The sequence below is a fragment of the Platalea leucorodia genome, assembly GCF_965183815.1.
Source record: "Platalea leucorodia genome assembly, chromosome: 9".
In the NCBI taxonomy this organism is placed as follows: domain Eukaryota; kingdom Metazoa; phylum Chordata; class Aves; order Pelecaniformes; family Threskiornithidae; genus Platalea; species Platalea leucorodia.
In genome coordinates, this window is record NC_138831.1 from 10757707 (window position 1) to 10775291 (window position 17585).

At 43.4% G+C, this 17585-nt stretch overlaps 1 protein-coding gene across 6 annotated transcripts in view; it reads right to left on the reverse strand.

Moving 5' to 3' along the window:
- The window catches only part of FOXP1 (forkhead box P1), a 389382-nt gene that overhangs the window by 6374 nt on the left and 365423 nt on the right, over positions 1-17585 (reverse strand). For 5 of the 6 annotated variants that reach the window (XM_082322181.1, XM_082322178.1, XM_082322179.1 and 2 more), the window contains 6 exons: positions 14563-14764; positions 14377-14456; positions 13607-13708; positions 8832-8953; positions 6634-6703; positions 2795-2961 (listed from right to left, as the gene is read on the reverse strand). In XM_082322181.1, coding sequence (XP_082178307.1) covers positions 2795-2961; positions 6634-6703; positions 8832-8953; positions 13607-13708; positions 14377-14456; positions 14563-14764 — 743 coding nt within the window. The remainder of the gene's footprint in view (positions 1-2794; positions 2962-6633; positions 6704-8831; positions 8954-13606; positions 13709-14376; positions 14457-14562; positions 14765-17585) is intronic. The other variant, XM_082322180.1, reaches the window with a different exon arrangement.

A 17585-nucleotide genomic window follows, 5' to 3' on the forward strand; every position in this document is an offset into this window, starting at 1 on the left:
TGAACTGGGGAAGGAAAACTTCCTTTAGAGACTAAAGAATTCAGTCTCTTGAATTACAGAAAAGGTAAATGCTGGGCTAGGCAAAAAGAAAAGGGGGGAGGGCAGGGAGGAAGAAAGGGTTTCCCATTTCTTCTTTATAGTAGCAGAATTTCAGCACATTCCTTTTAAGTAGATGCCTTAGACTCCAGAAGGGGTTAACAATAAATAACCTTGCTGAACACAGATTCCCCTTCTTTTCACATCTGAGTAATTCTTTTGTTTGTCCACTCTGGGAACAGAGGAGTTTTTAATAAAGCTGACTGTTGTTTAAAGCCACTGAGTTCTGGTGGTGCACACAGCATGGAGTAGTTTGCTTTGTGGCTACCTTTGGAGCATATCAGGATGAAAGTGTTATGTCCCCAAGCTGTAATTATGCGACTACTTTCTAGTGTTTCAAAAGGAGGGAGAGAGAAGGAAAAAAAAAAAAATCCTAGCCGTGGTTCCATGTGTCATAAAAAGGAAACGAATGAGCGGTAATAAGACTTCAACTAAAGTGTTAGACTTCTTAGCTGTCATGTTAACAAGGTCCTTTAAACCTTACAATAAAGTTTAAAGCTTGATTTATTCTAATATACTAAAATTGTTTAAAAAATAATTTGCATCATGACAAGGGAATCTGTTCTGAGAAGAAAACTGAAAATGTCACTAACGAAGCAGGCTTATGGAAAATAAGAGGTTGCACAGCGTCTGGAAATCTCCTGTTGACTCATGATTTTATTTAGTAAACAGGGTAAACCCTGCAACGCATGAACGGTGTTCTGGCTTTAGATCCCTTCAAACTACTTAGAAACACCATTTTAATGGGGAAGCTCAGAGGCTGGTATTGGAACATCACCCGGCCACATTTTACTTAAGCAAAAAGAAATGTTCAGCAGAGAACACATATATTATCAATTCTGAGAAAATGAAAACACTCAGGAAACAATCATTTCCATATTACAACAGAAAATTGGATTTTCTGGTGAATAATGAAAATGAGGCATCCCTCCCCCCGCCCTCCTCTCTCTCCAGTATTTGTTCTGTGCCCCTCACCTTGGTATCAATGTGCTAAGAGATGATTATTAAGTGCAACAAAGGCCACGGCTATGCACAGTTCTGGAAGATGTCCTAGCCTGTTTTAACTTGGGTTATTTTTCCTTCCTCACAGGCTCTTCAAAGAAAACGAAACCTTAGGTGAAATGAGAAGTGCATGAACTACACTAGCCTTGAACTTGCAAAAAAATAATTACTTGGATTAACGCAACATCATAAACGTTCATCCCTGTCTGTTAGACCAGGAGAAACCCTTGGGAGAAGTCTTGTTTCTGGAGAAAAGCCACGTCCCTCTGCTCTTCCTTCATGCCAGCCCTACGTGGTCACGGGCAGAGGATAACAAATTGTGACTAAAACTGCCTCAAGATGAATCCGTTTGTGAGAGATGGAAAGTGTGTCATGCAACGCTACTTTGGGAGAGATAATTAATACTGCACAAACAATCACTGGAAAAGCTAAACACCTTATTTGAATGTTTTGAAGTAAATGGTAGAAGACAATGTTTAAATTAATTATTAATTAAAAATGAATGTTGCCATCTTTAAAGATTTTTTTTCAAAGCACTTTGTGCACTGATTCAAAATGCTGCAATATCAAAGTATCCAGAGCCTCAGATTCCTTCGTGCCCCCTCCCCTCTGACAACACATTATGCAGGTGGGAAACTTTTTTGCCATTAGATGCTAATTAGTTTCACAACTAATTACTATCATGGTATTAGGTTAATGTTTTTCTACTTTTTGATTTAGACTTACTTTTGTAAATCCCTTATTCAAATTACTTTGAAGTAAAAGACTACAAATTAGTTCTCTTTTTAATGCGTAATGTGAGCCGTGGCAAGTCAGCCAGTAATTTCACAGCCCATTTTAAGGAACAGGCAGAAGAAAGGCAGCGTGGCTCTCCCACACGGTCACTCACACAGGTAGCCAACGGCTCCGTAGAGTTTTTAGAGAACTACGAGACTTATAAACTCCAGCTTCCTCACCAGCCGCCAATTACCCGGTATGTAATTTGAGGGGAGGGGGGAATTTACAGCTTTGCAAACTCACTGTCACCCCATGAATACCGAACACACCCATCGGGGCATCGCACCCTTCCTGCCTTACCCTTTCATGCACCAGCTCGCTGCCCGGGTGCCATTCACGTTGAGCAGGGACGGTGATCCCCCGTTACTTCATGCAGTTATATATGCACTCATTATACTGCCGTCTGTTGCTATAATGCTCCTATTAATTTTCCTTTTGATATTTTAAGAGCAATCTATAAATCACACAGACCTTCACGTGTGCCATCGTTAATGCTTAGCAAGACTGTTGTGCGTCGAGTGGTTTTTTTTAGACCCACCAAACAAGCCCATTTCCCAGCTCTGCCTCACTGGCACACTTGTTGCATGGACTGGAGGCGAGAGAAATCAGATTTTTTTTCTCCAAGAAAGCAGTTGCCTATGAGGTTTTGCAAGCTTTAAAGACGAGAATTGCAAACAAGTCAACAATTCTACAGCTCTGTGTGCTTGTCAGACTGGACCGAGCTGATCGGTTTTATGTGGAAGTTGGTAAACAGCCCTTTTATGTTCTAATCAACCTAAGCATGTCCCCAAACGGAGACGTCTGCTCTTGCTGCTCCACCCATGAACCTCAGGAACAAACCACGAAGGCCTCCAGAGCCACGCTTCAGCAGACGGTAAGACAATGCCTAGAGCCACGCACGCGCCTCTGCCGTACTTACATTGCTTGCATAGGGGAACGTCCAGGACTACTGTCACTCCCGTTACTGTTCGTATGCTCCATTGCACCATTAAGCTCTTCCCTCATCGCGTTGGCTAAATTGCCCAGAGTGGGATTTCCCATGGAAGCAGTAGTGTATAGAGGTATACTGTTCTCAGCCATTGAAGCCTGCCAAGGACACAAACAAATATATGAAGAGCCATGACTAACGTTTTTATATGCTGCACAACACTCACTTATTCCAAAACATTCTCCACATTTACATTATTTGCAATTACAGTTTTTTAAAATATTGTACTTTCTGATAGGTATTACCCTGATTCCACCAAGGGAAATTTAACATCATTTACATCTGGGCTTAAGTATTCATAGCTGTATTGGCTTCTGAGAGGAAGGAGCTTTCCATTCCCTATTTGGAATTACACCCCTTGGAAAAAATAGAACGTCCTTTTCCTATTTTCATTTTGCAAAATTATGTTTGGGGCTTTGGGTTTTTTTGTGGCTTAGGTCTGGGTTTGCGTTTTGTTTTTAATGAAATGGGGAAAAAAATTAGGAGTCGCTCAGCTGGTAACTCCTTCCTCCCAGAGCAAACAGGCACCAAGCGGGAGGGCAGCATTACCGAGTTTGTTTTTTCTCATGACACAAGTGTGAAGCTGCAGTTAGCACTAAGTGGAACAGTCTGAGTTGCACTGATCTACCTGAGAGCTGGACCAGTCCACGTGAAATTTTTTAAGCCTCAGCAACTCAGCTCTTACCTTAGCTATTACAGATCTCACCATTTTATTTCAATTTTTCCTTGTTCTAAAGAAATACCATGCAGAGGCACACTGGAGTTAACTTTCTAAATGGAAATCTTTGTAGAAAGAGAATGAACTGTTAAATATTTTCCTTCTGATTCCCACCGTTCTGCCTGCTAATATTTACTGTGTGTCAGCATTAGCTCATGTTGACAGCACAGTCCTGTGCCTGGCACGGCAGCGGTGGGAGCGCAGAAGCCCTGAGCCCCAAAGGAGCCCAGAGTTTGGTGGGGATAGGATGCACGGCTTTCCAAGGCCGTAGCACCCAGGGACTCGAAGGATATTTAACCGTTTCACCCATCCCAGCCGGATCTGGCTGACATCATCCACAGCTCTCCGAGCCGTTCAGCGCCGGAGAGCCACAGACGCTGGCTTGGCAGCGCTTGACCTGCGCCATGGGGAGGTCAGCCGGCTGCGGCGGCGGAGCCAAAAAATCCATCAGACTCCAGATCTGCATGAAGCAAACCCTGCCCGTGGGAGGGGAATTCATGCAAATGTACTCCCCACCGAACGCTCTCGCCTGCTCCTAATTCGTGGGACAAAACTCCCTGCTTGTTGCCATCCGAGCCGGCACAGTTGTTCCCAGGCAAGCACAGCCAGAGACCGGGCGGGGGGAGATGGGATGGGAAGGGGGGGCACGACCAGCCCTGACTGCAGCATCTTCAGGAGCACGGCCCCTTTTATTCTTTCTTACGCTGACCTCTCCATGTGCAGCCCTATGTGTCACACGTGATTACAAAAGCTATTCTAACGGGGAGGATTATTTTTATCTTCTTGATTCAACAACCGGCAAACTCATTGTGATTAGGGGATGCAAAGAATGGTTCACATTTCCTGCACTTGGCAAAATAATGACTCAAGTTCTTCACCCATAGTGATAACTTGTAATTGCAGTAAAGCAATTTACTGGGGGAGAGGTGGGACATGAGGAGTATCTGCTATAAAGATAACAACAGGGGAGGGGGGTGTTTTGGGAGCCTCCGGCGACCCGCTGGGAAAAGAGAGTGCTGGTGAGAGCCGGAGTCCCTGTACCTTCCACACACAGAGCGGGGAGAGAGCTGCTGCTTCTCCCTGGCCGCGAGGGAAAACAGATGGAGGAGACATCAGAGGGGTCTGGGTGAAGGCGAGGGGTGGCTCTGCCACCGGACAGGAGAAGAAAAACACAGCCTGGCATCCCGGCGGCACGCAGCACACCGCGCCAAACCCTGCCTTGCAGAGAGGCGGCTGCTGCGTGCCCGGGGATGTGCGAAGGGCCGCTCTTTGCAGATGCCCGCAAAAGCCAGGGGAACGTTGCTCATTAATTATTAATTAGACCGAACGTAGGCACTGGCAGGTAAAGCGGCCTTGTGGCCTAGGAGGAAGGTTATTGCCCAAGCGAGGTCCGAACTGCCCACGCAGCACTGGGCACTCACACGGCTTTGCCCACACCCCCGTACAGCACCCGAGCACCCGCCGGGATTCTGCCTCCAAAATCCAACGGCGGGGAAAGGAGCGAGGAACCTGCCGGTGTATTTTCAACCTAAACGAGGACCTGTCTTAGTGCAATGAATATTGCTCACCCCCATTTATCATAGGGGCCACACGAGCAGTATCAAATCTGGCCCAGGCTCTTCTCTCCATCAACAAAGCTCACACGGTGCTACGGGGGAGCACGAGTACATGCCACTTCCAGGAAAAGTGGGAAATGGAAACAGTTTGGAGGTTATCACAAAAGAGGAGAATGGATGGAGATGACGACAACGACACGTGTTTCAGAAATAAAACACGAACAGTTCCGTATGATAAGCATATTAATTGAAATTAGTCACATAGTTAACAATGTGAAGAAATGCAGGATCATTTCGTTTCTGCCTTTCAGCCTCATGAATGTAAAATGTGCTTGTAATCTTAATACTATTCAAGAGACAAAGCAGTCTTTAAAAATCACACTTCACAAGACTCAAGGGAAAATAAGTTACTAATGAATGGTATTTACAGTTGCTTCATTTAAACATGCTTTCATTTGCTTTTCAGAAGTTACTGCATAAACTCAAATCATTAGAAGAAATGCAGAACATCGCTTTTCCCCTAATAATCTGTTTCTTGGTTCTGAAAAGAGAAGTCTGCTAAACCCTCCACAAAACACGGTTGCCCAAGCAAATATCCATGGCTGTCAGTGAACTTCTCAAGAAGCGACTCTCAACAAACAGCCGGGGTGCAACCACACGCAATGTTGCCTCCCAGATTAATTCACGCTATTTGGAACAGGCTTGAACCCCCCCACAAACACACACATCCCCTGCAAATTCAGGGCACGGTAATGCCTTTTGATCTTTGGTTCATATAGCAAATACCGACTTTACCTGGGGTTTTTGAGATAAGACTCAGGAATTTGTAGAGAGGGGAAAAAAATGGCAACCTGATATACAGTACATGAAGAAGGGCTGGAGACGCGCACACTTTTAGGCTGCAAGTTATTAATTGTGTACTGACACTTTGTGTATTTCTACATTGTAAAAAAACAGAATTTTTGTCTTACAATTACAGTACAGTTTAAACCAATAAAAATGATCTTTTTTTTTCTATAGGAATTGCGACGTTTATTTTTTACCAACAATAGGAAGATATGCAAAAATAGCCCTTAAAAGAAAAGGGGGAAAAATGATCTGCTTTCTCTTTAAACCCGTGAACAATAGAAGGTCACGTGCCGCAGTATCCTATCATTCAGCACATTAATAGCTGTGCTAGAGTAATTACACTTGTGGTATTTTTGCCTCAAGTGAAATTCTGAAATAAGAGGATGGAAATTATGATACTGCTGATAAATATTAATAAGTGAACTTTTAATTTTTTTGCCACAATATTCAAAATGCTAAGCATCTAGCTAATGCTGAAGCAGCCTGATATGTGTTTGCCTCCAGGGACTATGATGCTTTATGCACTTAAGAAAAAAGTTTAACGGAATTAAAATTTAATATCTAATTAGAGCAAGGCTAATATATTTTGAAATGAGTGGGGAAGACACACGCCTCTGTTGCATATTTGCTACAGTCATTAATCTTACCTGTAAAGCAGCATTGAGAGGTGTGCAGTAGGTGTGGCTGGTCTGTATGTTTTTAATAAGAGAAGGGTTACTGCATAAGAAAAACATAAAAAGGAGAGTTAAATGCAACCAACTTCTGCACGAGCGTTTCAAGCATGTAATGCTTCCTCCCACACCAGAAAACTAGAGCTGAGACTGTTTTTCCACACAAGTTCTCTTTCGTTTCTCTTCTTTTTTTTTTTTTTTTTTTTTTTTTTTTTAATTTAAAGAAAATATCTGAGTTTCAGGCTACGGTTATCATATTTGCCTTTACTAAATAAGGCACATCATTATCTCTCGACGTTACCTCACCATGTGTTCTACTACCCTGCGTTAGTAGCACATCTTGGCATCTCTGCTCATTTTAGGTGCGTTCAGGAGAAATTCTCCAATATTCGTTGTGTCTGGGAGCCAGTTACCATGTAAAGGTCCATCAGGAGGAGGCTATGATCAAAAGCATCATGGGACATTTTAAATACTACTTCATGCAAATTATTGTCCAAGTCGCTGGCAGCACAGTCCCTCGCAAGGGAGCAGAGGGACTGTGATGAGAGGGGATTTGAGCCACGTTATTTCCTGCCAGGCAAACGGTGAGGGGTCCTGGTGAGGGACTGCCTACGCCACCGCCCCAAACAGTCTGGGGCTGCGGGCACGGAGGCACGATGGAAGGTACTGCCGCACCGCAGCGCAACGGTATGGGCCACGCAAAACAACACGCTACCCTAAAGGCTCTTTTAATAAAAAATATTCTGGTGTGCTATTTGGACCCTTACTTTAGTCATCTTAAGTTTACATAAGGGGCTGGATTTGAGGAAAATTAATGCCAAGCATATCTGCTTTCTCTTTAGCAGGCATCTAAATATCACTGGTTCCACCAGAGGGGAAAAAAGAATAAAAAATCGTTGAACACAAACTAGATAAAAAGTGCCAATGCAAAAAATCTCAAAAAAGTTTTATTGCTCGCTGGGCATTTTTTTTTTTTTTTTTCATGTGGGAGTAAATCATGGTGAGAAGAATCTTAACTGAGCCCCTCCCACAGGGACCAGCAAGGATCAGTTGTCCTGGAGAGATGGCCTTCGAGTAAAGGTCAAACAAAATTGCTTTGGGAACCCCAGGAATATTTGTGCACGGTTGTTGTAGACACAGGATGGCCTGTTGATTATAATCTTCACAGCTGGTCTCACCGCACTTTCAAACTTTATAAAGTTAATTCAGCGCTTCTGTCTTATAAGCACCTTACACTATTTCTGATTGAGAGTTGCAAAACAAGGCATACGACTGAAAGCAAAGGAAAATATCAGAATTAAAACTTATCTGAAGCCTTTCCTGGCATGTATCTGTCTTCCTGACAGGCCTGCAGCAGCATATCTACACTAGCGTGGATAATTATTTTAGTCTACATTGCACTATAAACAAATGCTGTAACAAACATGTCAAAGTAGAGTTATTACTCCAGGCATTTGGATTATCAGAGTAGGACACACAAAATACACATAACAACCAAAAATTTAGTTTCTTTAGCAGCAAAGGTGATGTCACTATTTTGTGAAATGCAAGTCTACATGAGATGGGTAAATCATGCAAAGCAAAGCAACAGCAGAAAAAAAAATTAAAGCAAGTAAAAGCTCTTACTGTGCAACAAGCTCGCCAAAGTTTTCATCAGGGCAGTATTTTCGAGGACGGCCTCGTTGAATATGACGGCCACGTTTAAACTCTTCATCATCAACAGTCCAAAAGGACCCAAACTCATCCTCTACTCTGATAAAGCACTTATGCAGTGAGAGGTTGGTGCGAATGGCACCCTGGGACAAGAGCAGCAGCAAAGGAGATGAAGTGGAAACAAAGGGACACGGGATCGGGGACAGAACAGACATCAAATACAGGGAAAAGGAAAAAGAAAATAAAATGCAATAAGCATAAGCAAATGGTTTGTGAGGGTTAATATGCATTGCCACCTAAAAGCTACTAGCATGTGATGCAACAAACACCAAGCAAGCAGGGTCAGGGTACTGGTGGGCATACAAACAGTAGTGATGAGATGTTTGTCTTGGTTTCCCTTAACTGAAACAATGCGAAACCACCTGTGGTTGGTCTAACACCAGCTAGCAGCCAAAAGCCTCTACGTTAAACTGTAAGCATGATCCAAGCTAGGCTAAGAAGTTCAAACATGGTGGACATACCCACTGATCTTTTGTGGCCTTCGTTTTTGGAACTCTAGTTCATCCACTGTCCATACTGCCCCTTTAACGTTTTCTACTCGCACAAAACACTTGTGAAGACTAAGATTATGACGCACTGCATTCTGCAGCAAGTATAAAAGAGAAAACATTCAAAAACTTTCTATGAGAAAATGCTCATCATTGTCCAAGAACAGCAGCACAGTCAGCTTGACAGTCCTCATTTTGCAATGTTAAGCCCCTTCCCCTCCCCGCACCCGCTTGCTTTCCCCAGCTCTTTACATTTTATTTTTGCAAAGACAAAATAAATAGAAAAGCTTAAACCCAAGATTAGAAATTCAAGTTGTTATTATCAATTATCCCCAGTGTGAATGAGAACAGCCATCATTTTAAGCATGCACGTTGTATAATACAGCACATTTCATACAGAACACAAGAGGAACATTGCTTAAACATTTTCAAAACAAATATATACACTCTGCAAAGAGAAACTTGTCCTCTCCTGGAAAAGAAAGCAGTTAGAAAGAACAGAAAGGATTTCACATAAGTACAGACGGCTCAGTTTAGCAGAGGCACCGGAGCTGGTGTTGCTGCCATTTCCCACAGCTGGGCTAATGTGAATCAGGTGCTCGATCTCCTTCCACACCCACGGCATGGACCGGGGGCTCGGGGGCTCAGCAGCACCCCACCGGCCGGCACGGCACTGACTCCTGCCTCCACGGCTTGCTCTTATATGGAAGTTGGCTCCTATTTCTGGCAGACTACTGTACTGACTGATCTGAGCCTCTGCCAAGTGAAAACATGAGGAGGGCTCTCTGAAACAAAGTGATAATATCCCCACAGCTCATCACCCAGAGGGACCCGCGCTCATGGCATCCGATGCTCAGATGTCCTCTCTGCAGCTCGGTGCTGGGAAAGGATGAGCCCAGCCAACGCCTCCGACGTGCTCGGACCTTTGCTGAAGCTGGACATAACAAGACACCTCACTTTGTCACAGCAAGCTGTTGGCTTTTCTCTCCCTGCTCCCTCTGAAATGGTGTCGAGAGCCTTCTCATTCCTCAAATGGGGTGCCATGTTCCTTCCCCGTTTTATGAGTTTTCTGAGCAAATACCCTACTACAAAGCCACTTGGATTTGTACATGGACCTTGTCCCCAGTGCCGCGGAAAGGGGCTCGGTAAACAGGGAAAACAGAAGCAGCCATTTGCTGAAAATATGCAGGCGAACAAACTCCATCCATCATCACTGGCACCATTGATTTAGTCAATCTGGTTGACTCGTTAGCAGGCGCAATGCCAGCCAAACACATGGCCTGGGTCTAGGCAACCAAGAGACTACAATTTTTTTTCCTTCCGTCGTCGTTGTCATCTTTTTTTTTTTTTTTTTTTTTTAATGAACATCAGGTCTGGATGGTGAAAGGGAGCTCTAATCATGAATGTCTAAATCACTGTGCAAACAAAGGGTACGCACAGTGCATTTGTCATGTAAATTAAGAGGCAGCGGTGTGTGTGCCTGGGAGGGGAAGGCTGAGTCTTTTGCTACTTTTCGATTTCTCTGCAATCGCTACGTAGTCCCCACGCTCCCATCCCCAGTACAGGGAAGAGTCAGGGCTCGGCATGCCTTTCCTCAGCAGATGCTTGAGTGCAAAGGCGTTTCCTCTGGCTGTAGGTGCCCAGTCCCGGCTCTGTGGCAGGGTCCAGGCGCCTTGGCTTTTCCACACTGATCTGCTTGTGAACTGGTGGAAAAATAAACCTTGAATATGCTTTTCTTCTCAGCAAGGCAGAAATCTAGCAGAAAGTCAACCTGTCCATCAGGGCTCCTTCTTTCTGCCCTTGCTTTCTTCTGTTCTTATTTTTTAACGATTTTTTTTTGTTCTCTCCCACCTCTCCCAGATTTCACTAGTTTTGAAATTTTTGGCAAAATCCCTGATTTTGAGGTGGAGGAAAAACACGCCCCACACCTTATGGGCTAAAATCAGCCAGCTCAGCAACTGCTGGTGGGTGCCACTAGTGCAACCCGACACAGGGCTGCTGGCCCACATCTGGGTAACTCAGGCAGTTTCCTGTGAAAATGGGAACACTGTCAAGTCTGGAGTAAAATGTAAGAATAATAACGCTATTTCCCCCAGTGAAAGCTGATCTTGTAGTTCATACAGCAGTTGATCAAATGCACACAGCGAAGTTCAGCAAAGTGAGTCCTCACAGTTTGTAAACAGTCTCTAAATACATGGTTGAGCAGAAATATTTGTGTTCTTCTTTAAATAAATTTAATGCCGGAGAAATACTTTACAGTCTGTTCTTGCTCCTTGAAGTCAATGTGCAATTGATGGTTAAGGCTGCTGGATTGCGCTCTTGCTGAATACGTTGAGACAGACAAGTTGAGTATTTGCAAGACATCCATGAAGTGTTGCCCTCTCTTTCTATTTTCCATGTGATCACTTATTTAAGGAATTCATGGCAGAAAAAAATTGTTTTGTTTCCCCTCCCTCTGGATACTTGCTATCTAACAGTTTTATTTGAACAATACCCCAACGTTTCGGAGCCACACCTGCAGCCTGTGCCTCATGGCTGCGACTCAGTGCCAGCAAATTACTCCAAAAAATAAAAGCAAACAGACATTGCCTCTGACCTGTCAGAACCAGTTCACAGTGCTCCCCCAGCAATCAGCTTAACAGAAAAATTAGGAGCTATTATTGTAAGATTATATATTTACCTTGTTAAAAATATTTGTATGCAAGCCACTTTTGCAGAAAAATTACCCTGAACATGCTTGAATGTAGTAAATGAAAGGGTTTGTTATTTTAATAACTGCTGAGGCTCCGCTGTACTGCATTTTGGGAGACGTTCATTTTTTAAAGGTCTTTATTCCTGCACTCTTCTATGGTTTTCAAAGAGGGCTCAGGGAAGCTTGCCCACACCAAATCCTGACCCTAAACTTGGGGAACACTGACCCAGACGCCCTCTAAGCTTTAGCTGAAGGTGAGCGCAAATCCGCACATATATATTCAAATTATTCTGATTCTGCAATTAGCCCCTTGTGCTTGTTCTGCGCCCCGTGGGCTTCCCGTCATGCCAATCCAGAGCTGCATTTTCATCCCTGCTGTTCCTGAAGGCTGGCATAAATCTGAGCAGTCTTCAGCAGGAAAACCTCCATTACTTCAAGCGGTTGCCAATTTGCTAGTACTGGAGGAACTTGGGGTGAAGCTTTTCTTCCTGGGTAGGTGAAGCAGGACCTGGACACCTGTACAAGGTCAAGGTATCCCGGAGGGGTCTCTAAATGGTACCTGCCTCCCCAGGACACACCTTGCCCTTCTGCAAGCCCAAGGGGTCTGCAGCTCAGCCTCTCTCCTCCTCCTCTGCAGAAGCACACTGTAAGTGCACGTGGCTTCTGGGACTGGATTTTATGTGATGCACAAAGCTAATTCCTAAAACTAGCCTTGCAGGAGATACAGCCAGGGCTGCCTGCTGCCTTCTTCCACTCCCCCCTCCACCTCCCTTCCCTTTGCTGCTGGAATTAAATAGGATTTTTACTTTAGCACCCACACCTGCAGCTGCTGAGAAGTCCTACTGGAACCACTCCAGCAGCAAAAGACAGGCAGGTCTAAAAGGATCTTAAATCAGGGAAAGTTAATTTCCTTTCTGGATAGTAAGGAAGCTGCAAAGTGAAACATTGCTCATGTTTTCCAACTGCAGTGAAGAATCAAAGCAGCAATCACAAGATTTTTCCTGAACCTAAGAGCTTCTAGACCAAGGTTGAAAATGTACAAAATTGCCCTGGGATCTGAATTAAAAGCAAAACATGCTACTAAACACCAAGCTAACTTCCAAGGACCATTTTTAGCTTCATCCTCTGAAGGAATTAATCCTAAATGCAGGTTGAGACAGGAAAAACAGAAAGAGCTGATGAAACAGCATGTATGGGACCTATTCATCCCACCTGGTCATTTAAAGCTGCTTGAGAGCAAGAGAGTTGTCTAGACTAAGAGACGCTCAAAGTACTGGGGGTGCAATTTTTACAGCGATACAAGATCCTATTATTTGATTCATTCATTTGTAATTGCACTAGCTTCAGAAGCCAGTGTGGCTATTATAATGGTATATATAAGGGAAGGAGTGTCCCCCAAAATATAAAATAAACTCCCCAGACCTCTTATCTAACAATATCTGAGATGGTTATGGTAGGAAATTAAAGTGCCAAATATCAAGTCTATTTTTCTTAAACACAATTCTTATTGTGGGGCTTGCTTCTTGCATATTATGTTCAATAAGCTTCTGCTGTGTGATTTAAAAAAAAAAAGGAAGTTTATAACAGATCTGTATATGTAGTTGACAGTCAATTGATTGAGGAAAGAAACCCACTTATCTATAGATCCTAGGAAAAAAAAAACGGTGGTTGTGATTACAGTCTGCATAACTAAAAAGACAAACAGTATATCTTCTACTGACACAATAACTTTACTTCTTTCTTTTTTTTTTTCCTAATACGTTCCAGCTGAAGGGCTTGAGTTTCACTGCTAGCAGCAACCACACAGAGGAACTCATGGCATAAACACAGAACATAAAAGCCAATAATGGGGATTCAATTAGTGGTTTCCAAAGGCAGAAGAATTTTTCTGCCAAATATCGAATTGTTCCTGCAGATAAGGCACCCAGTGTGTGTCAAAACTGCCGATCTAAATTTTCATGTCCACATGTCGTTACAATTTGTTATGTCATCAGCAATGTCTATTCTGTACATGTCAGATATCAAAGGCAAGAAGCACAGGCGGGCTAAGGCTTACCTTCCATGTCGCCGCGTTGCGTCTGAAGTAAGCAAACATTCGCGTGAACCAGTTGTAGATTTCATTTAGTGTTAGCTGTTTTTCTGGAGATTCGAGGATGGCCTTGTGAAGCAAAGCGATTGCAAGATCAGTTATGAGCACACCAGTACAAAATACACTCACAGTTTTACTTTACCAAATACAAAAAGGAAAGAAAGGAAGAAAGAAAGAAAGAAAGAAAGAAAGAAAGAAAGAAAGAAAGAAGAGATTTGGAGCAAAAAATCCAAAGGAGGGTTTTCACAATATGAACTAAGATTAATGGCTGTATTTAACAGTTCAATGGCAAAATTCAAAATGGAATTATCTAATTGTTTTGAGTTTTTATTTCTGTTTCCTTACAGAAATATTAATTTATTAGTCATTCATAAAGCAGAATCAAAGAGAAATGCAAAACATTTCACTAGCTGATTAAAGCTCAGTAATTATTTAGAGCTCAGATTAATTCTAGGGATCAGAGATTACTGTAGCTTGTGATAATTGACTTGCCATCTTTAAACAGGCTCATTTTCACTGTTGTGTGAAATGAATTTCCTAATAATCACATCGTATTGTAATACTTAATCAAAAGCAATTATGTTATATATTGCAGTTCTAAAAACCCTTATAGTAAAGGTTTGAGCATTTGAGCACGCTTACATACCAAAGGTTTGAAAATCTATTTAATCCAGAGTGTGCACATATAGGGAGATATTTTTTTTCTAATCCAAATGCGTGTGTTTGGCTCAGCTTACCTGTCTAATTAAAGATGCATACGTGAATGGTGGTCTAACTTCTGCGTTCTTATAAAATTCTTGGTTCTGGGCAATATCTGCTAAATAAGAGCAGTTGTTCTGTTATCATCACAGCCCGCCGCTGCCAGGCTGTGGGCAACAACAAGCCGCCCCACCAAAGGGGCTGCGCCACCAGAACCCCTTTACCTGAAGAAATGGGGACGTTGTATTTATCCGAGTACCGCCTCCGGATGGGTCCGACGTTGTGCATGCTCGTGGTAGTGATGACCGACGGTCCCTGCGTGACGGGAGTGATGGGTGCAGTCGGGGTGGTGGGAGTATGAGGTAAGCTCTGCGGAGACGCCTCGGATGCAGTCTTGGAAAGCGTGACGCTCGATACCAGATTCAGCTGTGGAGGGAAGGATGAAGATTTTGTTACAAACAGCATTTCTGGCTAATTAAGGGCTGCACAGAAAATTCTTGATAACAGAGTCTTCCTCAGTTCGAAGCAGACAACACAGCCCAAGCGCTTGCTTCAGCACAAAGTGCTGTCGTAACATCTCCATTAGGAGCCAGTCAAGAAATACATACGTTTCCAAACAGATTTAAAAAAAGAGTAATGTAGCCTGCTGCCAGAACTACAAATTGTGGATTTTTATCTTAAACCTTAAAACAAGATCTCACACAGTATATAATCATTTTAATATTTTATTTTAGTTCCGCTGTTTCACTATCGAAACCCCACACCTCTTATTTCCATGCTATCATTATGCATGGCTTCTAATCAGTCTTGGATATTTCATTGAAGGCATCAGGCTTAAAATAAAAGGCGAGACTTTCCTAGGGACGTACTAGGGAGAAATGCAATCTCTCTCTTCAGCATTTGGGCTTTTCCCCGCCCCCCCCCCCCCCCTTCATCCATTTTAAAAGCAAAGCCCAGAGTAGGTTAACACTGGAATAATTTAATTAATCACACTGCATGAAATACTGCAAGCATTCAGCCCAGCAGAAGTGGCACCACTCTTTATTTTCTCCTAGGATGGAAGGCATCAGCGTTACCTGCACGAAGCCCAGCCCCGGACAAATGGCAGCTCGCCACAGCAGGCTGTAAAACACAACTGCCTCTAGGATTGTGTATCAAACCCAGCTCCAACTCAAGTGTTTTCGATACACAACCCTATTTATATAACCAGCATCCACATTCCTCCCTGACCCTTTCTTTTCACCCTACAATGTCCTTTGAAAGACGATGCTCCATCTCAATAGGTCACTCCCGCTGAAGTATTTTAAACAAACAATCCGATCTCTTAACTACAACATCAGAAAAGATGACTGAGAAAAGGGCTCTCTGACTACTTCCACATTTCCTTCCCTTAGGCGGTTTTGTGAATAATATTGGTGAAATCCTGACCCCATTGAAGTCGGTAGCAAAATTCCTACTGAATTTAACAGGGCCAGAATTTTACAACTTTTGTTCGTGATTAAAATTCTTTTTTGCTGGACATGAAACCTTTTCAGATGAAGGCAAGGCGCACTACTCAGCTATGCCCCCAAACATCTCATGTTTATCCATAAGGCACTGTATTAATTTTCCTCGTATGAAAGTAACCAGATAAGAAAACTCCTATTAGCATCCCTCATATGAGTTAACAGCCACAAATAACGTTTCTTTATAAAAATAATAGGATTTATCCCAAACAAAGGTAGTGGAAAATCAAGGGCTCTAGTATTACAGAAAGGATACCAACACAAAAAGCCCATCGCCCACAGAAAGAGCACAGCTGAGCGACAGATAAATTGTGATTGCTTTTCCCTGCCGACGGTGAGACGGAGCAAGCCGAAGGGAGCCCTGGCCACAACGCCCGGCGCTGTACAGCTGCGACGGTGCACCAGCAGCTTGAGCACTGCTCCAAGGAAAGCAGGCGGTGAGCAGCAGACCTGCCAACACCCATCTTTCTGTGCAGGTGCTCACGAACGATACTTCACCTTCCAGCGGGAAATATTTAACACTTTGTGGCGAGGCCAGAGAGTGCGAACCCAGCGAGGGATCGCGGAAGGCAGTGAAATATGGGTATTGATTTCCCAGAGACTCCCGCACCGGCGTGAACTGCTAAATGCAACCTGGAGGCGAGCGTGCCTGTTCAAACCCCCGCGGCACCGGGCACTGCCGCCACGTGCCACCACTGAGAGCCCGGTCCGTTTGTTGACTGGCATGATTTAAGGACACTGATTAGGGACATGTATATAGTAATGTCTCCCTGTTATCCATCTATTACATATGGTAAAAGGACCAGCGACGATAATAATAGTACAACTGACAGGTCTCACCATGAAAGTAAATCTACTGTATTTTATCTCAGTTTCTAAATGGACATTTTAACAGTCCAATAACTGCGAGCAAATCTGCATCAATTTTAAGTGCCCGTCTCTAGCGCAGGCTCGGCAGCCGGGCCCTCCTGTTGGAAAGATCACTGCTCGTGCTTCATCATTAGGGCTCCAACTACTCCATTTCAAAAGAGTCCCCTTCCTTTTTTAGTGCGTAAAAACTTAACATTTAATCTGTTTCTACTAGGAAACTGCAAGAAAGGATCCACAAAGGTCAGTGTTCCCTGCTTAAAGAATTTGAGTTAAATTTCTTTAGGCTTTTCAGCGTAGGTAGCAACTAGGAATAAACACAGAAGAGGACGAGCAAAGGGGGGGGCTTTAACAGGCTTGACAAATGACACTGTGATTCACACCCACTGCTGGGCTGCCACTAATAAGCTACAGAGGAAGCAGCCAATCTCAGCTAATTACCAGATAAAATTGTATTGTAAGGACTCTAATTAGGAGATGCTTATGGAGGTGATCTAATGATTAAACGCTGCATCCGAGTGACCCCACCATCAATGTGCAGTGGTGCAAGATGTCACCGGAATATTTTGTAGAAACAGTAATTTTATTTCAAGGAGGGGAGGCAGTAATATTTGTAATAATGGCTATGAGGTAAACTAATTAAAAGACAGTTCCTAAAGGAAGACTGTGGCTTTGAGCAGCTGTGGCCGTTCCAAAACAAAGTGCCAAATCTCAACAGAGGAGCTGCAGTCAAGTGGAAAATTTCTGCCTGACCTCTGCTCTCGCTATTAATTTGCAGGAAAACTAATGACACATATACATATTCCCACAAAATTGTTCTAATTGCTAATTTGCCAAAGGAGCCCAGTTTCCAAATTAAACATGACTGCAGTCTG